The 24924-nt window shown below is 37.5% G+C and overlaps 1 protein-coding gene across 6 annotated transcripts in view; it reads right to left on the bottom strand.

The window, feature by feature from the left end:
• The window catches only part of MYPN (myopalladin), a 110080-nt gene that overhangs the window by 49085 nt on the left and 36071 nt on the right, over positions 1–24924 (bottom strand). For all 6 annotated transcript variants that reach the window (XM_038534108.1, XM_038534106.1, XM_038534105.1 and 3 more), the window contains 4 exons: positions 13112–13287; positions 10594–10645; positions 7311–7425; positions 6006–6077 (listed from right to left, as the gene is read on the bottom strand). In XM_038534108.1, the coding sequence (XP_038390036.1) occupies positions 6006–6077; positions 7311–7425; positions 10594–10601 (195 nt within the window). In that variant the 5' untranslated portion in view covers positions 10602–10645; positions 13112–13287. The remainder of the gene's footprint in view (positions 1–6005; positions 6078–7310; positions 7426–10593; positions 10646–13111; positions 13288–24924) is intronic.

Below are 24924 nucleotides of genomic sequence, written 5' to 3'. Positions count from 1 at the left end.
GTGAAAGTGCTTTTGATACTGTATAGAAGATGGAGGATAGTCTATTTCCATAAAATATTTTAAAATATAGATATCATCTATGAGTAGAGCAATGAACTAGCATACGGTAGTTCTTAAACTATCATTGTTTTGCTGGTCAACCCTCCTTTTCATTTTAACTTTCTTTAAAAAGAAGATAATACTAGTACTTCCTTATCACCAAAGGAGACACAAGGAGTTAAATAAGACTCTGCTCTCTAATTTTTGCTTTAGAAAAATGGCTCCTTGCCATTACTGGCAAAGAAATGCTTTGTTGGGCAGTATAGAAAATGAGTCATAGGGGTTGGAATCCCAGAAGTCCCTAAAGAAATAAATAAAGCAGGAACAATCCAAACAAACATTTGCATATGATCAGTTATCATGGCTCAGGCCATGTGATTACCAACATCAGTAGCCCTGACTCAGAAATTTTCTGACACTGGCAATAACTATGACCTCAGTTCTGCCCTCACTGGTGGAAACAAACACAAGCACACCGTTGCTGATAAGTCTCTCTGGAATCTGAGCCATAGCCTATCCTTGTGCCGGGTGTCTGAACGATTCTGATCCCATTTACGGAGGCAAAAGCACATATCCTGAGGGCTGAGAAAACCTATTCAGAGTTTGGGTCTTTGTACTAAGGACTATTTTCCTACTATGGATCTAATGTTTTTGGAGATTTATCTAACAAACAGTATACACAGATGGTTCCCGACTTAGGATAGCTCAACTTATGATTTTTCAACTTTATCAATGGTGCCAAAGTGATACCCATTCAGTAGAAATTGTATTTCAAATTTTGAGTTTTTTATCTTTTACTGGCCTAGCAATGTGTGGTATGATCCCCTCTTGTGATGATAGACAGGAGCAGTGAGTCACAGCTTCCAGTCAGCCACGCAGTCACAAAGGCATACAACCGATATACCATGCCAACCATTTTATACCCATACAACTTTTCTGTTTTTCACTTTCAGTACAGTATTCAACAAATGATATGAGATATGCAACACTTTATTATAACATAGGCTTTGTATAAGGTGATTTTGCCCATTTTGCAGGCTAATGTAAGTGTTCCGAGCATGTTTAAGGTAGAGTAGGCAAAGCTAGGTATATTAAATGCATTTGGACCTATGATATTTTCAAGTTATAATTAGTTTACCAGGATGTAACTAATGATTAATTCATTTTCCCATTTTTCTTTGTCAAAGCAAATATGAATCTGCCAATTAAAGTATCTAATTGCAAGGAGGTATTAGAATCATCACACAAAAGCAGCTAAACCTGTTCTTTTGACTAGCCCATGAAAATTATTATTATTATTTTTAATAAATTAATTTTTTATTGGTGTTCAATTTGCCAACATACAGAATAACACCCAGTGCTCATCCCGTCAAGTGCCCCCCTCAGTGCCCGTCACCCATTCACCCCCAGCCCCCGCCCTCCTCCCCTTCCACCACCCCTAGTTCGTTTCCCAGATTTAGGAGTCTTTATGTTCTGTCTCCCTTTCTGGTATTTCCCACACATTTCTTCTCCCTTCCCTTATATTCCCTTTCACTATTATTTATATTCCCCAAATGAATGAGAACATACACTGTCCTTCTCTGATTGACTTACTTCACTCAGCATAATACCCTCCAGTTCCATCCACGTTGAAGCAAATGGTGGGTATTTGTCATTTCTAATGGCTGAGTAATATTCCATTGTATATATAAACCACATCTTCTTTATCCATTCATCTTTCGATGGACACCGAGGCTCCTTCCACAGTTTGGCTATTGTGGACATTGCTGCTATAAACATTGGGGTGCAGGTGTCCTGGTGTTTCATTGCATCTGAATCTTTGGGGTAAATCTCCAACAGTGCAATTGCTGGGTCGTAGGGCAGGTCTATTTTTAACTCTTTGAGGAACCTCCACACAGTTTTCCAGAGTGGCTGCACCAGTTCACATTCCCACCAACAGTGTAAGAGGGTTCCCTTTTCTCCGTATCCTCTCCAACATTTGTGGTTTCCTGCCTTGTTAATTTTCCCCATTCTCACTGGTGTGAGGTGGTATCTCATTGTGGTTTTGATTTGTATTTCCCTGATGGCAAGTGATGCAGAGCATTTTCTCATGTGCATGTTGGCCATGTCTATGTCTTCCTCTGTGAGATTTCTCTTCATGTCTTTTGCCCATTTCATGATTGGATTGTTTGTTTCTTTGGTGTTGAGTTTAATAAGTTCTTTATAGATCTTGGATACTAGCCCTTTATCTGATATGTCATTTGCAAATATCTTCTCCCATTCTGTAGGTTGTCTTTTAGTTTTGTTGACTGTATCCTTTGCTGTGTAAAAGCTTGTTATCTTGATGAAGTCCCAATAGTTCATTTTTGCTTTTGTTTCTTTTGCCTTCGTGGATGTATCTTGCAAGAAGTTACTATGGCCGAGTTCAGAAAGGGTGTTGCCTGTGTTCTCCTCTAGGATTTTGATGGAATCTTGTCTCACATTTAGATCTTTCATCCATTTTGAGTTTATCTTTGTATATGGTGAAAGAGAGTGGTCTAGTTTCATTCTTCTGCATGTGGATGTCCAATTTTCCCAGCACCATTTATTGAAGAGACTGCCTTTCTTCCAATGGATAGTCTTTCCTCCTTTATCGAATATTAGTTGACCATAAAGTTCAGGGTCCACTTATAGGTTCTCTATTCTGTTCCATTGATCTATGTGTCTGTTTTTGTGCCAGTACCACACTGTCTTGATGACCACAGCTTTGTAGTACAACCTGAAATCTGGCATTGTGATGCCCCCAGATATGGTTTTCTTTTTTAAAATTCCCCTGGCTATTTGGGGTCTTTTCTGATTCCACACAAATCTTAAAATAAATAAAGTCCATGGTATTTTGATAGGGATTGCATTAAATGTGTAAATTGCCCTGGGTAACATTGACATTTTCACAATATTAATTCTTCCAATCCATGAGCATGGAATATTTTTCCATCTCTTTGTGTCTTCCTCAATTTCTTTCAGAAGTGTTCTATAGTTTTTAGGGTATAGATCCTTAACCTCTTTCGTTAGGTTTAGTCCTAGGTATCTTATGCTTTTGGGTGCAATTGTAAATGGGATTGACTCCTTAATTTCTCTTTCTTCAGTCTCATTGTTAGTGTATAGAAATGCCACTGACTTCTGGGCATTGATTTGTATCCTGTCACGCTACCAAATTGCTGTATGAGTTCTAGCAATCTTGGGGTGGAGGCTTTTGGGTTTTCTATGTAGAGTATCATGTCATCGACGAAGAGGGAGAGTTTGACTTCTTCTTTGCCAATTTGAATGCCTTTAATGTCTTTTTGTTGTCTGATTGCTGAGGCTAGGACTTCCAGTACTATGTTGAATAGCAGTGGTGAGAGTGGACATCCCTGTCTTGTTCCTGATCTTAGGGGAAAGGTTCCCAGTGCTTCCCCATTGAGAATGATATTTGCTGTGTAGCCCATGAAAATTAAATGTAAAAAGTAAGCACTAAAGTCCTATTGGATTTATTGGAATAATAAAAAGAGCTTTGGACCTATTATTTCCTTCATGGACTTCTATCTAGCTATTAGAGCCTTTGAGTTGCTTGGAAGGGACACAAAAGCAAATGGCTTTATTAATGGCTATATGTACAAAAGTTATGCACTGGGGATGCAGATGCAGGGAAGACAGAATACCTGGGAAGCTTTGAAAGTGAGTAGAAGGAGACAAGGACACTTGTCTGGTGTCTGGCTGAGCAGGTGGTGGTGAGGAAGAGGAGAGAGGAGATTTCAGCTGGGACTGGGTATAAATTATTTTATAGTTTAGTTGCCTTGAAGAGTCAGCACTGTCTTTAGGGTGTGACAAAAGGGCATGAAAAATTAAAATATTCTGATTCAGGGCACCTGGGTAGCTCAGTAGGGTAAGCATCTGCCTTTGGCTCGGGTCATGATCCCAGACTCCTGGGACTGGCCCCACTTTGGGCTCCCTGCTCAGTGGGGAGTCTGCTTCTCTTTCTCCTGCTGCCCCTCACCCCTACTCGTACTCTCTTTCTTGCTCTCTCTCAAATAAATAAATTAAATCTTTTTAAAAAGTCCCAATTCTGCAGCACTTAAGCTCTAAGGCTAGATGACTTACTGAAATAAGAGACAATTAGAGGTAGCACTATTGGCTGTATTACGCACACGCAGACACACACACACACACCCCTATTCAAAGGTCCACTTATAACTCTTCACCAAAGTCTTATATTCTCCAAGTCACAAACATGTTGCTTTCCTACGTCAAGTCTTTGAAAATAGCAAGGCTGAAATTCCAAAAGCAGATTATAAGAAACAAACCCGAAAAATCAAAAGGCATCTTGCTTCCCATAAGAATGTCTGCCCAACTGATATGGATAAATGTGTCTCAATCTAGACTCTGCTTGATTTTGGAAAACCATTTTGGATGAACCGATATGATGGAACTTTCCTAAAACTGATGTTTCCACGGAAGTTTTGCATTTAGCTCTTCCTTTAGGGTTAATAGTCATTGGGAAATATACTGTTTTTGCCATTTTGGTTTGAACCATGATTTTTCAGCCTCAGGACTATTGATAATTTGGGCCAGAGAATTCTTTATTGTGGGAGGTGTAGAAGCTGCTTTTGAGCAATAAGCTTGAGCAATAGAAACTTGACCAAAGCAGAAGGGTGACAGCAACCACCGAGCTCAGTGCAAACAGGCTCAGTAAGCCATAGTTCCTAACCAACCAATGGGCTACTTACTACCTGGCACAGTTCCTAAGATTACCAAAAAAGAGAAAACCCCATATGCCCTCACTCCACTCTATAACTACACCCCCTCACTACTGCCTTGTCCTAGATAGTTTCTTCTTTGCTGTCCTGCCTGCTGCTCCCTTGCAGTGTAGTCAATAAACTTCTATCTCCTTTCTTTTGCTTTGGGTGATTTCTTTCATCACTCACACCCACTTGCCCCCACTCAGTCAGAACACCACATAGAAGGCTGTCATTCTATGCATTAGAAGACATTTAGCAGCATCTCTGGATGCCAACAGCATAATCTCCCTGTTGTGACAACCACCAATATTTACAAACATTAAAAATGCCCCTCAAGGAGATAAAGTTAACTCAGATTGAGAACCACTGCTCTAAACTAAAGCATACCTCTGACAGGACAAGATCTCTTTGGGCCTAAGTTTGGCGTTCATACAAACAATAATCTATATTCCAGGTACAGAGTCCATTCATGTGGTCTTCATAATACCAAAAAAAAAAAAAAAATCAAATGGGACTCAATTTTCACTTTTAAATTTGTTGTCTTGGGCAACACATAAACAAAATCTATGTTATATAAAGGAAGGAATAATCAACTGGGAATTGGGAGAACTTGTTTCTAGTCTGGATTCTGCTACTAACTAGCTTTATGACATTGGATAAACTGCTTCATGTCCTTGGCCCTCCCTTGTGTTTTCATTTGTAAGCGAAAGTGGTGAGTAAATTTTCCAGTTCTAAATACAAAGACTACGAGACCCAGAATTTGATGCCACCGCAACAGTTGATACCGTGGAATAGAAAAAGAGAATTCTTTGTCCTAGTGTGTTCCTTTCTGTTAAGCCTCCTAAGAGCATTTAACTCCCATCTCCTTGAACACCAAAGACATGTGCCTGCAACCTGATTCCTCTGAAAGTCCTGAGAAACCTCTGCAGTAGTGAGTGGTTGGAAACTTACCATCTGACCCCCAGGTATGGCTATTGTATTTAACAGCAAGAATATGGCTGTAGAGATCAATGTGGTGAGTGGGGAAGACATTCCTCTCATTATGCAAACAAGTTATTAGAAATCTGGAACTTGTAGTGACATAGTAACAACTACCCAAAACCCCCAAACCTACACTGTACTTATAAAAGACCAAAACCCTGAGCTAAATCAGGAAACCTGGGATCCAACAATTTTGTATGAGTAGTATGGTATGTTTAAACCCATGACAGAAAGAAGTAATATTTTGATTACCTTTGTAAACACAGGAGCTGCAATGATAGGTTTTCCATCCAATCCTTGCAGATAGTTGGTAGGGCTCTGACACTATTAGAAGGGAATCAACAATAGATTCATTGTCACCATGATTACTACCTAGATGATAGATAGAACAAATCTACAGAATTTGGTGCCTCCAATTAATCTAAAACCAAAAGACTGTTATTTTCTAAGTCTATGAATCACAGACTTCAGACTTTATGCTGAACTGCTTGTATTTCTTTCTAGGTAATGGTGGTTGTTTTTTGTTTTTCGTTTTTGTTTTCATTTGTTAAATCTGCTCTTATAACTTGCTGTTCAATTCTAATATAACATGATGATTCTAATGATTTGGTTTCCAGGAGGGGTCACAGTGGTTGTAAATAAGTGCTGCCCACCCTCAACACACAAAGAAAGCTCTATTGCCTGTAAATAACCTTAAACCTCTGAGGAAGTTCCATAAAATCCAGGTCTCCACAGATCACAGCTTGAAAACTACTGGATTAGAACTAAAATGTGACCCCTCTGCATTACCAAATGGATTAAATAAGAAACTGTTTGAACTTTTTTTTAAAGTCATAGATCAATATGTTTACTTATACATAAATAAATATATCAATAACATATTACAAATGTGTTTAGATTAGTGTGATTTCACATTTTTAAAATATTATATATATATATATTCCTACACATGCATAGAAAACGCGTGAAACTGTCTGCTAGAAACTATTAACAAGAGGTACCCTGGAGGAGTCGGGGCATGGGAGTAGTACCTTGACCAAGATTTTTATCGAGTATACTTCTGTATCTTTTGAATGTTTTTACAATATCATCATCATCATCATCATCATTATCATCATCATCATTAAGGATGAGAGGATTTAATCCTTTCTAAAAACTCATTTCATGGTAGTTGTATCTTAGAAAGTAGAATTATTTGCAGCTCCAAGAAGCTGAGTTACATGATACAGAGTTTCCTGCCTAGGCCAGTAGGAGAGCTGGCAACTCTTTGTATACATAATCAATGCCCTTCATTAAGCTGGAATATCATATTACAAAATAATTTATAAAGAGTTTCTTTTCCCGTGAAATTTGCCTATGAAGCTAGAGAATATGTACCCAAAACAATAGGAAACGCTGATAGCCTACATCAGAAGTACATCGCAATTATCATGACCATGGAAGCATATTGCCCAAAGTCATGAAGCTGTGACAGAGGAGAATACAATCATGCCATACAAGGTGGGCATGGTCACAGTGCCTGCCCGTCACAGTCCATGGCACTTGTGTTTCTTGTACCTTTTGGATGGTTGATACACTGGGCTGGGCCACCACATTATGGGCTTTGGGTGCTGCTGAAGGAATGGCTGCAGAAGTAGTGGGAGCAGATGACACTTCTTTAGGCTTCTGGATTCTGAGAAATAATTAAAATATAGATTTTAAAACAGACTTATCATTGCTTACGAAAATTCTTTCAGAAAAGCTAATAATCTCATCACTTCTCACAGTTAGGTGTAATAAAAAATCTTTGTTCAACAATATTCTGCAAATGCTTACACTTCTTTGCTACACACTTTGATAGTGTCAACAGGAAGATGATAACATGCCACTAGAGTCCTTGAGTTAGTTACTCTCAGCTGGGGACACAGGCACATTCATAACTAACTGAGATTCAAGACAAGTGCAGAAGATAATTTTTTTGAGATTTTTGTTGTTGTTGTCCTCTGTATTTTTCCTCCCCCTTCCCTTCCAAGTAAAAGGCCAGCTATAAACCGTTGCTTGTGGGATTTTGGCATGGCAGAAAGCAGAAATAGCCTGAGTCAACAAGTTCTTCAAGTTTATGCAAATTAAATTATTATTTGAAGAGCAAAAGAGCCAGGAAATATTCATAAGAAAACTGTGGAAGGGAGATTATTTTGGTTTTGCTGTGGAGAAGAGAGAGGTCTGAGAATCTTGTCCGAGAACCTGACAAGAGGGAGAACCAGAGTTCAGAGGGGTTCCCTGTCTTATTAAAGATATCAGTACCAAGCGGGTCGGGAAGCAACAAAGCGCTGGACTTGATAGGACCTTGAGGTCTGGGACCTAGGTTTCCCACCCATATTCTGTAGGGATTAATGACAGGATGGGCTTCCCTTTTGTCCAGCTGTTACCTCCTTCTGCCTCAGCTTCTTCATCTCTAAAATGGGTAAATAATAATTCTTACTTTGTAAGGATTAAATAAGGTAACTCGTGTAAGATGTTTGGAGCAGTTTAATATAAACATTATGACTATGTCTATATCTATCATCTGCACAGCTATGGAGGGGGAAAGGGATGCCCCACAATGAATGATTGAATTTTTTCCCAGCCAAGAAGGGTGGGGTCTCAGAAGCAGAATTATATAGTGATATACAAACTATCAGTGTCCCCAAAGAATCCATTTTTTTCTTCTGTAATAATAGAATTCCTGATTTCTTTACATGACCATTCCAAGTAAAGATTGGATTTCCTGACCATCATTAAGCAAGGTATGGCCACATGACTTCTCTCTGGTCATGGGACTTGAAGGATAGTGATGTATGTTATCTAAGGAGAATGATCTTAAGAAGGGAGTGGGAATGCCCTTTATTCCTTCCTAAGACTAAGATGTGAGACGAAGCTAGAAGCCAACTGGAACCCAGTGAAATGTAGAGCCACTCTATCAGCCAAATCCATATGTTTATGTAAATGGGAAATAAATATCTGTGTTAAGTTACTATTATTTTGGTGTCCTTTACACAGAACTGAAGCTAAATCCTACCTACCGGGCCGCCCAGGTGGCTCAGCAATTTAGCGCCACCTTCAGCCCAGGGCGTGATCCTGGAGATCTGGGATCAAGTCCCACATCGGGCTTCCTGCGAGGAGCCTGCTCCTCCCTCTGCCTGTGTCTCTTGTCTCTCTCTCTCTCTCTCTGTGTCTCTCTTGAATAAATAAATAAAAATATTTTTAAAAAAAATCCTATCTACCAAAAGCATATTTAAAGAAAATAATCAACTGAAATATTTCTTGCTTAAATTTGTATATCAAAATTCCTACCCAGTAGGCTTGTAAACCATGTTATGAGAGCCTTGAGGAAGAAGTAAGAAATGTGCAATGGAGGAGGAGTTTATTAGAGAACTTGACTGGGCCTTGAAGAATACATAGGAGTGTATGTACATTAAGCAATGATGTACATTGCTTGAGTGAGATGGGAGCAGTGTAGAGAGCCTGAGATGTCAGAAAAACCACATTAATACTCTACTCAATCAGGCTTTATATGTCATGTTAAATTTTTTTAATGTTGTTCATTTTGTGCTTGGTTTTTATTTTCCCATAGATAATATTTTTTTTAAGTCAGGGAAATAATAGGATCAGAATTATCTTTTAGAGAATAACTGGTTGTAGTTTGGAGACTGTAAAAGAGAGAAAAGGGCTGGAGCAACTGTAAGGAGGTGACTGGCACAAAGAGTCAGGAAAGAAGGAGGAATTGCACCAAAGCCACGAGAATAAGGAAGAGAATTAAACGGGAGAAATTGTTTACTCTGGTTATGAGTTTTCATATCTGCACAAAAGCTAAAAGCAAATTATTGATCCAAGGTAAGCACACGCAAAGGATTTTAAAGAATAAGACATGACCTCTGCCCTTAAGGCGCTTTCCCTCTGTAAGGGAGGACAGAATTTGCAAACACAGTCAACAGCTCTAACCAGTCTTCCAAATGTTGCTGTTTGTTTCAGGTGATCTCAGGGAATGGATGTTCTATCTGTTTTCAGGTCCCATCCCTCTGTCACAGCTTCCTTTACCTGAAAATGCTTTTTCCTTCCTTGTTTGGGGGTGTCCACCTACTGTTCTTTTAAGACTCAGCTCAAGGTCACCAACTCTGTGAAGCCTTTCCTGATCTCTCATTCCTTCTCCAAACAATTAAGAGACCTTTGTACCAAGGCCTATATATCCTGCTCATGGTTACATCATAGTCTATTACACTTTATTACTTTTACTGTCTATATGCTTGGCATATATCTCTTGCTATATTTGTTATATATTTCCCTCTAGTAGACTGTGAACGTCTCACAGGTAGGAAGCATCTGATTTTTCTTATTATCCATTGCGTCTAATGAAGCATCTGGTATAGAGTAGGTGCTTAGTTGATGGTTGGGGAAATTAAAGAATGGAGGATATCTTTGTTCAGTATTTGGTATAATTGTTTAACAAAATGCTTATGACTTACTCAGATCACTCGCACATATAATTTAGGTTAACCAGGTTTTGTGTCCTTATGAATATTATTATTTAGTCACAAAACAAGATTTTTTTTGAAGCACTGGGCTATTTGCGTTTTACTTTATAGATATAAATATGATATAGCATGATGATATAAGTATGATGATAAGTGATATCACATTTTTAAAATATTAGGAATATTAAAATTCATCTGTTAGACAAGACTTAAAGCAAAAGAAGTAGAGTTCTCTAAATCCACTCAATACGTATTTCTTGAGGTCTACCCTTTTCAAGTTCTACTAAACCAATTAGCAGCTTTCTCAGGATCTGAGAATGTTAAAGCTATAAGATAGAAATTAGAATTACCGATTCATCTCTTCCTTGTTAGGGTCCCCTTCTGAGTCAGAAGAAGAAACCCCTGGAAAAGTAAAAACAAGACATGAAATCTTTAAGATGATAATTTTTTAAACTAGTTTCTAGGCATTTGAAGACCTGTGGGACTTTAGACCTAGATATGAACTCAGTGATTTTCTACAATAACACCCAATTTTACAAATAAGAAAATAGACCCTAAGTAGTTGAAGGACTCACTCAAGGTCATATGGCTAGTTAGCGACAAAGTTCAAATTAACTGGCCCAAATGCCACATGTTCTGGTATATAAAACACCTGCCGATGCCTCTAACAGAGCAGTTTTTGCAGACATTTTATGCTGTCCATAAATCCTCTTGCTCTTGGCCTACACAGATTAAATAAAAGGAGGGATTACATTGGATTCTAAACATTGCAGGTGTAGGTGGATGCTCTTCCGCCCAGCCCTAATATTAACAAGTCATACTTCATCTTGGGAGTGGGGGTGTTTGAAGCTCTGTTGCCAGAAATTTAAAAAATCAGCAATCCAATCTCAGCACTGATAGAAAAGCTTTGATCTTGGATTTACTTCTCAAGATAGTGAATTCCAGGAAGATATAACTGGGCTAAATCTGGAGGTATTTATTGTACTCTAAAAATTTGAGGATAAAAACATGCAACACACTTCTATCATGCATTATTCATTATTGTCATTATTCATGCATATATTCAATAAATGTTTATCAAAAATTCACTATGTATTTGGTACTACCTAAGGTATTAAAGTTATAAAAAAGAATGAAACACTCCCAGCTTTACAATCTAGTTGGTGAATGAGCCCTTATACCAAAATAATACAATATTTAAATGCTAAAACCAAGGCATACAAAAGGTATTATAGATGATAAAAGTGCTAAAAAATAGTCCTCAGAAAAACTCAGAGATGAGATAAAATGGAACAAAAACTTAGGCAGATACATAAGAAACACAAATTGATTTTGTCCCTAAAATTAGTCATGTAAATTTGACACTGATGTAAATGCCTTTCAATGCTCCCAAATAGTCTCCCTGCCTGTATCCTTGACTCTCTGAGGTATATTCTCTACCAGGAACCAGGGTAACCCCATTAAAAGCTAAGCCAGCTTGGGTCACATTTCTGCTCAGAATCCTCTACAGCTTCTCATCTCCCTCAGAGTAAAAGCCAAAGTCCTTACAATGACCTGCAAAGACCAATACAATCTGCTCACCTGCATCCTCCCACCTCTACCCCATCTTGGACTTCTGACTTCATCTGTTATTTTTTACCTTGTTTTGCTCCATCCTGGCCACATTGGTTCATCTCTATACTTAAACACAGGCTCACTTCCACCTCACGGTGTGTACTTAGTGATTTCTCCACCTGGAGTGGTTTTCCCTTGAATATACTTGTGGCTCCCTCCCTTTTTTTCCAGGGATTCACTCATATGTCACCTGATTAGTGAAGTATTCCCTGACCACCCTATCTGTAGAATTGCAGCCCCACTCCACACCCATACACATGCATGCGCTGCTAATACTCTTATAATTTCCTAAGTCATGAACATATCTTATTCTAATATTTGTCTTTGAACCCCTCAGGGCTCCTAAAACTCTTATAAACTCCTAAATCATAAGAGCACAAGAGCATCTTTTGTTCTAATGAGGTGACTCTAGATGGTTCCTAAATGAGGGCTGGTCACCAGAAAAACCAAGCCATGATTAGAAGCTCCGAATTTTCAGCCCTATCTGCCATCCTCCTGAGAAGGAAGAGGGGGTAGGAAATGGAGATAATAATTGATCATGCTACATGAGGAAGCTTCCATAAAATCCCAGCAGTATGAAGAGCTTCCAGGTTGGCAAATACATCCAGTGTAGGCACACCTCAACTCAGCAGGTATAGAAGCTCAATGCACCCCAGACCTTCTCAGACCTCACCCTATCTATCTTTTCATGTGGCTGTTCATCTGGATCCTCTATCATATCTTTTAATAAGCTGGTGAATATAAATAAGTGTCTCCCTGAGTTCTGTAAGCACTCTAGCAAATTAATTGAACTCAAAGAGGGGGTTGTTGAAACCTCTGATTTGTAGCTAAGTGAGATAGAAGTTGTGGATAACTTGGGGGACCTAATACTTGTGATTGGCATCTGAAGTGAGGCAGGAGCAGTCTTGTAGAACTAAGCCCTTAACCTCTTAGATCTGACACTGTATCCAGGTAAATAGTGAGTTAAGCTGTAGGATACCCAACCTCACACACTGCACACGTATTGGAATTGGTAATCAGAACCATTTCATATACCTCCCATATTACATATTTTATTTATTTATCTCATTTATTTTTTATCTCTCTCATTGAAGTGTAAATTCCATCTGTCCATGAACTTTTGTCTACTTGTTTCACTACTATTGTCCCCCACTGCCTAGAAGAGTGTGGTGGTACCATAGGCCTTCGATAAATATTTATTATAAGTATATGTCTTACCAGTAAGTGCTATGCTCTAAGAGTATCTTGTTTTACCTTCTATATAAATCTCGGCAGAGGTTGAATCTGTCCCATAGATGTTAGAAGCAAAGCAGGAATAGCGTCCTGTGTCTTCTTCGAAGGCTTCAGCAATGGTCAGTGAATGCAGATTTCCTGCCTGGACAATATGAATGTCTGGGGAATTTTCAAGCTCCTTGCCTTCACAGTACCACCTGCAAAGAAGGAAATATTGCACATGACTGAAGTGTGAAAATTAATTACATAGATGCTCCAGATGTTCACTAAGAAGAAAACTGTGAAAACTTGGAATCAGAACATTAAATGATATAATTTGATTATAACAATGAGAAAAGTTATCAGTATTCAGACTATACTGACACTTTATTCAGGAAATTAGAAAGTGGCTCATATTAACAATGATACAACTGAGTGGGGCACCTGGGTGGCTCAGTCGGTCAAGTGCCTGACTCTTGGCTTTGGCTCAGGTCATGAACTCAGGGTTGTGCGATGGAGCACTGAGTCAGGCTCCACGCTCAGCACAGAATCTGTTTGTCCCTCTTTCTCTGCTCCTCCCCCTGCTCTTGCACTCTCTTTTTCTCTCTAAAATAAATAAGTAAAATCTTAAAAAAAAAAAAAGAATGATACAACTGAAAGAAGATGGATGAGAAAGCAAATACAAATGATCACAAGGAGAAGGGTCTTTGAGGTGGAATTTGGCTTCTCCTAAAAAGATGTATAGCTGCCTATACTATGTGTTAAGTAAATGTTCATTTTCTTATTTGGAGAGAATCTAAGGGATATTAAAATTTCATGAGGTTGAATGCACTCATTCCCAACTATCAGATTGCATCTAACCTAGCTAAATGAAAATTATTTTGTTCCATTACTTGAGTTGTCAGAGTAATGAGGATGGGTCATATTCTTCAGTATTGGCACCACAGTGGCTAATAACCTAAGATTGTTTCTATAGGTTGGTATTTTATTTTGATCTATATATCTGAGGTTAGAAATTTTTGTTATAGTTTTTTTTTGGCTAAGAATTTACATAAAATAATACATACAACAATGTTTAGTGGTGCCTGGATGGCTCAGTCAGTTAAGGATGGCTCAGTCAGTTAAGCATCTGACTATTCATTTTGGCTCAGGTCATGATCTTGGGGTTGTGGAATCTAGCCCCACATTGGGATCCCTGATCAGTGGGGAGTCTGCTGGAGTTCTCTTTCTCTGCCCTTCCCTCTCTTTGCCTTCATGCTGCTTGCATGTGCATGTGCACTCTCTCTCTCTCTCTCTCTCTCAAATAAATAAATAAATAAATATTTAAAAATGTAGAGGTGCATAAAAAGAGAAAAAGACATAAAAACAATAAAGAAATACAATTTCTCATGTAACATGTTAGCAAAACTCTAAAAGTTTGATGAGTGTCATCCACTGTTAGTATGAATGCAAATAGTACAACCCCTATTAAAGGAATATGGCAATATCTGCCAAAATTACAGATGTGTTCATCTTTTGACCCAACAATTCCACTTATGGGAATCTTTCACACAGATACACTTGCTTGCATACAAAATGGCAAATGCACACATTACTCATTTAAGTAGTGAAAGACTGGAAACAACTTCAGTGTCCATAGCTAGGGGTCTTATGAAACAAACTGATACAGCCACATAATGGAACACTATGCAACTGTATAAAGAGATTGAGAAAGATCACTGTGCATTGATATGGAAAGAACCACAAGATATATAATTAAAAATTTAACAGGGAGGTACAGAATAGTGAATATGGAATATTTATGTAAAAAAAATGTGGGTTGTTTCGGGTTGAATTATCCTTTCTCAAAGGATATGTTGAAGTCCTAAGCCCCAGTACTTGGGAATATGACCTTATTTGGAAATAGGGTCTTTTCAGACACAATCTAGTTACAATGAAACTACTAGGATAGGTCCTAATCCAGTATGAATGGGGTTCTTTAAGAAGAGGAAAATCCTATGTGAAGACAGAGACACAGAGAGAATGGCATTTGATGGCAGAGGCAGGGATTGGAGTGAGGCAGCTACAAGCCAAGGAATGCCAAGGCCTGACAGCCACCACCATGAGCCAGAAGAGATGAGAAAGAAGTCTGCCAAGAGTCTCAAAGAGAGTATGGTCCTGGTGACACTTCGGTTTTGGACTTCTAACCTCCAAAACAGAGTTTATTTCACCCAGTTTGTGGCACTTTGTTACAATAGCCCAAGGAAACTAGCACAGGGGTGCAAAAAATAAGATATAATCATGTTGTTTGCATTTGTATAAAGAAAACTGGTAAGATTGAAATGAAAATCAAAGCTGGCTCCCTACTGGGAAGGAGGGAAAATAAGGTGGATGAACACGGATAGGAGGGAGATATCTCAGTGTACCCCTTTTTATATTGTTTTCATTTTTTGAAATAATGATTATTCATCAACATCATAATAAAAAGTAATTAAGTGAGAAGGTGTTAGGACTATTCAATGTCAAAAATCAAGGAATCCTGGCAATTGTTAATCTTTACTATAATTTCAGTTCTAACCATTCAGTGTTTTACTCTCTCCCTCTCACCATTAATAAAGCAAGATTCCAAAGCAATTCACCCGTTCGATTACTTCTTGATTTGAAAAGTCAAGCTTTTCTCTACTCTTCCAAAAATATGTCATAGTTACCCCAACATTCAAGTCTCTGCTCATGTTTTTTCTATCTAAGATTCTCTTCTTCTGCCTTTCAGCTGCTGCAAATATAACTCATCTATCAGTTTGGCTCAGATATCATCTCCTATACAAAAAATTATTACTTTTTTCTACCTTCACTTTTTTTTCTGACTTCACTTACTTTCTTCTAACTTCACTTCTTTTTTTAAAAACCTGTGCTATGTCATGCAAGGCTTGGTGATACATTGTCTTTATTATTCTTTATTTGGGGAATGTATCTTCTCCCACCAATCTGACCAGATTGTCAATTCTTTGAAGGTAGGGACAGTGCTTCATATGCTCTTGCAACATGCACAGTGCCTCGTACAGTTCTCTATAGACACTCTCCTCTGGCCATCTTATCTCATAATTTCAAATATCACCTCTATTTGGTATTACAATCAAATCTGTCTTTCTAAGCCCTGACTTCTGGATACCTTCTCCTGCCACTCTCTCTTCATTATGTTCCAACCACACTGGTCTTTTATCTACTTTGCGAACACATTGAACTATTTTCCATGTTAGGGGTTTTTGTTCTTCCTGAAATTCTCTTTTCCCCAGATCTTTGCAAAGATAGGTCCTTCTCATCAGTCAAGCAGGCCTCAGCTCAAATGTCACATCCTCGAGGATGCCTTCCCCGGCCCTCGTCCTAACGTAGCCCCCTTAGCCTCAGACACTATCATGCTACCCTCTTTTGTTGTATTCACAGTACTTGTTATCTGAAATTATCTGAAGTCAGTTCACTTTGCTATTGTTTGTACTCTCTACCCCAGCCACTAGATTGTAAAGTCCGTGACAGGACCTTATTAGTAATGTAATCTCAACACCTACGACAGTGCCCTGATACATGGCAGGTACTCAGAAAACATATGTTGGATTTGTTGAAAGACCAAATGACAGACAGGACTGATAATTAATATTTTGTAAGAATTTTATTGTTAAACTTATCAAATTCTATGCCAATTTTTGATCTGTTGTGACAGTGCTAATATATGTAGCTGCTGAAATGGGCTAATAAAATCTCCCAAGGCATAAATCTCAGTAAGACCTAGAGTAGTGGGATCCCTGGATGGCGCAGTGGTTTAGCGCCTGCCTTTGGCCCAGGGCGCGATCCTGGAGACCCGGGATCGAGTTCCACATCGGGCTCCCGGTGCATGGAGCCTGCTTCTCCTTCTGCCTGTGTCTCTGCCTCTCTCTCTCTCTCTCTCTCTCTCTGTGTGACTATCATAAATAAATAAAAATTAAAAAAATCAAATAAATAAAATCTTTAAAAATTAGGTTTTGAAAAAAAAAAAAAAAAAGACCTAGAGTAGTTTAGAGGGCACCTGGGTGGCTCAGTCAGTTAAGTGTCTGCCTTTGGCTCAGGTCATGATCTCAGGGTCCTAGGATCAAGCCCCACATAGGGCTCCCTGCTCAGCGAGGAGTCTGCTTCTCCCTTTCCTTCTGCCCCTCCCCTTATTTGTCTCTCTCTCTCTCAAATAAATAAATAAAATCTAAAAAAAAAAAAAAAAACCCTGAGGAGTTTATATAGCAAACCCTGAGAGCGTGTGTATTTCTAAGTACAAACAGTGAACATCCAAACATAATATATTAAGCATGTGTTTATCTTTTTAAAAAATATTTTATTTATTTATTCATGAGAGACACAGAGAGAGAGGCAGAGACATAGGCAGAGGGAGAAGCAAGCTCCATGCAGGAACCCTGATGTGGGACTCGACCCCAGCACTCTAGGACCATGCCCTGAGCCAAAGGCAGACACTCAATTGCTGAGCCACCCAGGTATCCTACACGTATTTATCTTTACTCCCCTCCTGAAATGTCCCTAAAATGAGAATAAAGGAATTTTTAAAAGGTATAAAAGCAGAAGAACCAAAACAATGAGAAGGGAGACAAGAGCAGACTGAGACCTCAAAACCTTTTGGAAAGTGGAAAGGATATTGAAGAGCCAGGAGAGTTGAAAAATCTGAAAATCAAGTGTCTGTTTCAGGATGTCAATGAAGGAAGCCAATTTGTGCTGCACAAACCTATAAGTCGGAATTTGGAGACCTAAGTTTGAGGTGTGAAAACACACTAATAACGGGGAAGAGAACTTAAAATAGAGTAACTGATTTCAAGTTTGGGAAACAAACATGGAGATCCCCTCGGCAGATTGCATCCTGTCTTCTGAAAGTCTGAGGATGCCCTAGGAAAAGGCTGAGTGACTGGCTGCAGGAGCAGCTGCTTCATAGTAGAACAAGAGGAAGAAGGGTTCTGGAGAGATTTCTCTGGAGAGAAACAAATGGGCCTCATGGTTCAACTGCATGAAATAGAATATTTAAGAGATATTTTACAAATGTATTGGAGAATTGAGACAAATTTGTGATAGGACCACAAAACTAAGCACATAAAAAACAACAACAACAAAATAAAACACAAGACAGTAATCAATTCCAGGTCAAAAAAAGAAAGTTGTACAAGCAATGAAACAGTCATTTTACTCTACCTGATTGTCAGTGAATAATACATAGTAAGAAGAAAGTAAACATTAAATTTTATTTATTTATTTATTCATTTACTTACTTACTTATTTACTTATTTATTTAAAAGAGAGATGGAGAGAGTGGGCCAGACACCAGGTAGATCTCACAACCCTGAGATCATGACCTGAGCTGAAATCAAAAGTTGACCAACAGCCACTCAGGTGCCACACATAAAATATTTTTTAAACAACACTGTAATTTGATTATATTGAGGTAGTGAAGGAACATAGCAACAAAGGTGCTGGTTTAGTAAAGGGGTGCTGAACCGCCATCTTCAGGAATCAGAAGTCAACAGAAAATAGTATCAATATGCCAAGCAACAGTAGTACAATCAGAACACAGTGATTCTCAAAGTGTAGTTCACTTTCCATGAAGACAAAGCTATTTTTATAGAGTATTAAAATATTTGCTGTGATGCCTGGGTGGCTCAGAGGTTTAGTGCCTGCCTTCTGCCCAGGGCATGATCCTGGAGTCCTGAGATGGAGTCCTACATCGGGCTCCTTGTGTGGAGCCTGCTTCTCCCTCTGCCTATGTCTCTGCCTCTCTCTCTCTCTCTCTGTGTGTCTCTCACGAATAAATAAATAAAAATCTTAAATGAAATAAAATATTTGCCTTTTCACTGTGTTTACATTTATACTGATGGTGCAAAAAAAAAAAAAAAAACAGTGAGTAAAGCTGTGGTGCTTAGGAGTAAAAATCAAGGCACTGCCAAAAATTGACTTATGGTCACTGTGTTCCTCACTTCCACACACTCAGTTAAAAGAAAAAATTTCAGGGGACACCTGGGTGGCTCAGCGGTTGGGCGTCTGCCTTTGGCTCAAGTCGTGATTTGTGGGGTCCCGGGATTGAGTCCCACATCGGGGTCCCTGCTTCTCCCTCTGCCTGAGTCTCTGCCTCTCTCTCTCTCTCTATCTCATGAATAAATAAATAAAATATTTTTAAAAAAATTTTAATTTCAAATTCACTTAAAAATGTCCTCAGTGAAGCAGTGCAAATTATGACTTTCATTCAATCTCAGCCATATCTTTCTAACATTCTGGGTGGTGAAGTGGAAAGTAGCATAAAGCATTTCTACACATTTCTTGTGTGATTTTTTTTTTTAGTGGAACTAAGCATTAAATGCATGAAACCATAATTGAACTTGAAAGAATAATGACAAATTATGGTTATTCAGACTTGGGTATCTGGCAGATGTTTTCTCAGAAATGAATGAGATAAACCTGTTGTTTCAAGTAAAAATAACTGATACTTTTATTGCCAATGAAAAAATTGGAGCTTTCAAGGAAAAATTAAAGTTTTGGAAAACTTGTATCCCCCACTGGAATTTAGGGTTTCCCCATACTTAAAGGGGAAGTACCATACTTACTTTTTGATAAAACCAAATGATGATATTAACAAATGTGTTTTTTAAATATTAAATAATAAAATGTGTCAATATTTGGAAAATCTGCATTACTCATTTTCCAGATTACCAGTGCATGATACTATCCATTCAAAGTTCAAGATGTACAAAGGGTTTTAGTATAGCAGAGTACAAAAGTTCATTGGTATGGTTTCAGATTTCACATTGTGACTAATCTTCTAGAAACCACTGCTAGATGAATTTTGATGTAGTACTAAGCAGGAATAGCCACATTATTCGAAAAAGCCACTGAAATATTTGTTCTGTTTCCAATTACATACCTGGACAAGGCCAGATTTTAAAGTTTACTTCAACCCAAACAGCATATTACACCAAACTGAATGTAGAAACAAATATGAGTATCTTAGCACTCTTCTATTTAGTTAGACATTAAGGAGATTTGCAAGAAATAGAAAAGAATGCTACTCTTCTCATTAAATTTTTTTTGGAAAGTAGTTATTTTTCATAAAATTATTTATATTAGCATGTTCATTATGGTTACTTAAAAATGAGTAAGAAATAACTACTTAAAATATTTCTCAGTTTTAATTTCCTTTTTTTTTTTTTAAAGATTTTATTTATTTATTTGAAAAGAGAGAGTGACAGACCACAAACAGGGAGAGCTGCAGGCAGAGGGAGAAGAAGCAGACATTTCACTGAGCAGGGAGCCAGATGCGGGGCTCAATCCCAGGACCTGGGATCATAACCTGAGCCAAAGGTAGATTCTTAGTTGACTGAGCCAGCCAGGCACTCCCCAGTTTTAATTTTTAATATGATAATTATAGATATAACTCACATAGACAAAACCTCTTTTGGGCTTTGGTAACTTTTAAGACTGTAAAACGGTCCTGAGAACAAAAAAGTATGAGAACTACTGGAGTATTATTTAGAAATCTAGAGGTAAATAGACAGGAAACTGCAAAAAGTTGAAATTGGTCTGTTCTTTAATGTTATTTGACTTTGTAAGCACTGTACTTGTATTAATTTGATAAAGTAAATAGGAATAACTATTTCAAAACAAATAAACAAATACCTTCTCTTATATAAACATTATAAGGTTATGTTATTTCTTTAGTTAATGTTTTTCTTCCTTACCAAAACGAGAGTGGAAACATCTAGAGCAATTGGACAGCCAGAAGGCGATAAGTGGAATGATTCAAATGCCCAAACTCTCTGTCAGAAGCGTTTTTGTCCTACTCAGATGGCAAGAGATCTTCAGCCAGTCCCAAAGAATAATCAGTAACCGTCACTCTGACTTTAACACCATGACCCACTCAGAAATAATGCACTGGTCAGGCTGTCTTCTAAAAAAGTATTAAAATTTATCCAGCTACCCAGAAGACTTTTGAGGATAAGAAGGGAAACACACTCTCTTCAAACATCTATCCATGTTAGGGAATGCTTTCACAGAAATGCCCTGCCCAAGGTACGTGTTTTAGAACGCCAAAGCCTCATGACACAGAATGACAGTGGTGCCAGACGTGATTCATGGCTCAGCAGAAATGAGTCAGTGATCTGGGAAAATAAGGCAGGTCAAATGAAAAAGAAGGACCCAGCTTTCATGCACTCAGGACAGCTTGCCAGATCTGCTCATTTGGTTAGCTACCAAGCCTGGGACTGAAGACGCTGAAGAAACGCATTTTTCAGATAAAACTGGATTTTTGGTTACTGCTGTTAGGTTACTATTTTATCAAAAATATGACTTGGATAAATGTTATGACTCATTGCTTTAGCACATTAACAACTTCTAAATGTAATTTGGATGTGTTATTCTGACTCACCAGCAATAATGCTCATTAAAAGGATGATTACTCAGACCATTTCTTTAGCCCTGCCCCAGCCTTTCCAATGTCCCTATCCTACCTCTTATTATTCATTATTCCCTCTCCATGTTTGTTTCCTTTGCTAACCTAGATATCCCTTACAATTATACAGTGGTTTGTAGATTTAATTGTTTAATATTTCTCTCCCTTACTGAACAGTAAACACCACAGGGCGGAGGTAATCATGTTTGTTTTGTTTATCACTTGTTTATTTGATTCCTGGCACAGTGGATGACACATCAGAGCTGCTCCAAAAAATGTTTGCTGTATAGATGTTAAATGAGTGAATTCAAATTAGGATTATTATAACATCAAGCCTGTTTTGCTTTCACTTTTCAAGAAGTTTGGGGGTAAAAAAGAACTTTCCTTGAATTGCGTTTACCCAGCTTTGTCTAAGAATGCCGATCTCCTATGTGAAGGGTGTAGGGCCTAAAAGAGACAAAGGTAGTATTTTTACTTCATGACATCCTCAGCTTTCTCCATGTAGTAAAGTTACTCTTCCCCAGGCAGAGTGCACTGGACTCTGGATTATATGGAACAATAAGATAATAGTAGACATTTTTTTAATAAAACTCAAACTTATGTTGGTTTTTGCAACACAATTTGGTGTTTTGTACATCCTGTTTGCTACTGAGTTAACAAACTCAAGTGTTCATGACCAGGATGTATTTCGATCACAGGGCTGTGGGAGTACAAGGGGGAGGATATGCCTATGTTTGAAATTTTATTAAAATTTACTGAGTTCTTCCAGATGGAAACTTATTGGTAACTTAAGAAAAACATAAGTAAGCACTTGGTAAATACCAAGATACCAAGACCTAGCCAATTTTAATAATAAAAGTGAGGATTAATAAAGTGAAAATGAAAATGATCCCTAAGATAATTTTTAAAGGAGTAGGGTAGGGCTGATTGGAAACTTTTTATTGTTTCCTTCTGGAATTCTTACCTTTGCTTTTTCTGATAGTACTTGTTACTAAATTACTACATAATTTTACTTTTTTATTAAATTTACTGTGTATCATCTATTTCCTTCATCACAACTAAAATAGAATATGACAGGAAACTTTGCTTTATCTACTAATGAATTTCAAGTGCCTGGAATAGTTCCTGTTGCACAGTGAGTGCTGAACGAATTTTTATTGAATGAATAAACAAATGAGCATACTAAATTTTTTACTTTTGTTGATAAAACGTACTCGAATCTTTGCAATATTGTATATTTTAAAGTATAATTTTTTTTCTTTTCTTCTGTTTACTATGTTAATCTTTCTTTCAGAATAAATTTTTCTATTCATTCAATTTGGAACCACTTTGATGGTGTTGATTTTGTTTATTCCAAGAAATCAAATTTGCCTTAACATTATAAAATAAATAAAATAAATATTCTTTACCATATCAAGGAATAAAGGGAAAATCATATAATGATTTCAATAGATGCAGAAAAATGTTTTATAAAATTCCACATCCACTCAGGATTTAAAAAAAAGTCTTACTCTTCCTAAAAGAAACCTACAACAAAATCTTATGTCAGGGTGAAAAATGGAAAGTATTGCCTTTAAGATAAACAAGACTAGAATACCTAGTGTCATTATTTCTTTTCAACATTGTACTGGAGGGCTTAGCCAGTTCAATAAGCCAAGAAAATGAAATATAAGATACAGGACCAGAAAGGAAGAATGCTGCTCCCAAATTATAGAAAATCTCTAGAATGTAGCAAGGTTGTTGGTTAGAAAAGCCAATATACAACAGTTGATTGCATTTCTCTATATAACAAACATAGAAGCAATTTTTTAAAAAAGCTATCATCTATATAGTATGAAAATGAGGTACTTATGGATAAATCTAGCTAAAGATTTGTTAAGACTCAGAAAAAATTATTGAGGCTTATTACTTAGGTAATCTAAATAGATGGGGAAATATAGTATGACCCTGAATATGAAACATCAATATATTATTTTAGTTTTTTTTTTTTTAAGATTTTATTTATTTATTCATGAGAGACAGAGAGAGAGAGAGGCAGAGACACAGGCAGTCTCCATGCAGGGAGCCTGACGTGGGACTCCATCTGGGGCGGGACTCGATCCAGGGTCTCCAGGATCACACCCTGGGCTGAAGGCGGCGCTAAACCCCTGAGCTACCCGGTTTGCCCTATTTTAGTTTTTAAAAAGATCTATTTATTTATTTTGAGAGAGAGAGAGAGAGAGAGAATGAGAGGGCAAAGAGGCAAAGGGAGAGGTAAAGAGAGAATCTCAGGTCAACTCCCTAGCAAGTGCAGAGCCCAATGTGGGGCTGGATCTCACAACCCTGAGATCATGACCTGAACTGAAATCAAGAGTCAGAAGCATAACCGACAGAGCCACCCAGGGGACCCAAAGCCTCAATATTTTAAAGATGTCAAATTCTCCCTAAATTGACCTACAGATTTAGTGCAGTCCCCCAAATCTTAATAAATTAAAAAAATTCTTATGGTATTTGACAAGATGGTTCTAAAATGCATATTGTAGAGGAAAACACCAAGAAGAACTAAAAATCCTTAAAAGGAAAAAGCTAGAAATATGAATTATGAAAACTCTATGGCAATGAAATAAATAAATGACAGGAAAGGAATAGAAAGCCCAGAGCTAAATCCACATGTTTATGGAATTTTGACTTAGATGGAGCTGGCATTATAGGTCAGTGGGAGGAAATACCCTTTACAATAAACTGGAGCTGAAACAATTGGTTATCCATTCAAAAAATAATTGAAATGGATTCTCTGCTTTACACCATACACAAAAATCAACTTTAAATGGATTAAAAACCTAAATGTGAAAGACAAAATTATAAAACTTTTAGAAGACAATATATAAGAATATCTTACTTTGAGGTTAGGAAAAATTTCTTAAGCTGGACACGTACTATAAAAACCAAACCATAAAAAAATTAATTTTATGCTAAAGTTAAAAATATCTAATTATTAAAGATACCATAGAGGAGATAAGAAGGCAAATCAAACCAGGAAAGGATATTTTCATAATATATATGTCAATATGTCATATGGTTGGTATCTTAATCACATTTTTAGAAGTCTTACAAATTTCTTTTTTTTTTAGTCTTACAAATTAATAAGAAAAAAAACAAATTGATAGAAAAGTGAGTGAAAGATGTAAAGAAGCCCTTTACAGAAGTGAACCCTGAATGGTCAATAAACATATTTTTTAGAATTGTCTACTTCATCAATAACTATAGAAATGAAAATTAAAATCACAACAAGATAACACTTCATATCTATCCAATTGGCAAACATTTAGAAGTCTGATAATAATAATATCCTTATTGGCAATGATAAAGAACAACCAGAACTCTTATATAATATAGGTGGGAATGCAAATTGAAATAATTCCTTTGGAAAAAATTGGTA

Source organism: Canis lupus, chromosome 4 (assembly GCF_011100685.1).
Source record: "Canis lupus familiaris isolate Mischka breed German Shepherd chromosome 4, alternate assembly UU_Cfam_GSD_1.0, whole genome shotgun sequence".
Taxonomy (NCBI): domain Eukaryota; kingdom Metazoa; phylum Chordata; class Mammalia; order Carnivora; family Canidae; genus Canis; species Canis lupus.
This window is presented reverse-complemented; position numbering and strand designations above follow the sequence as displayed.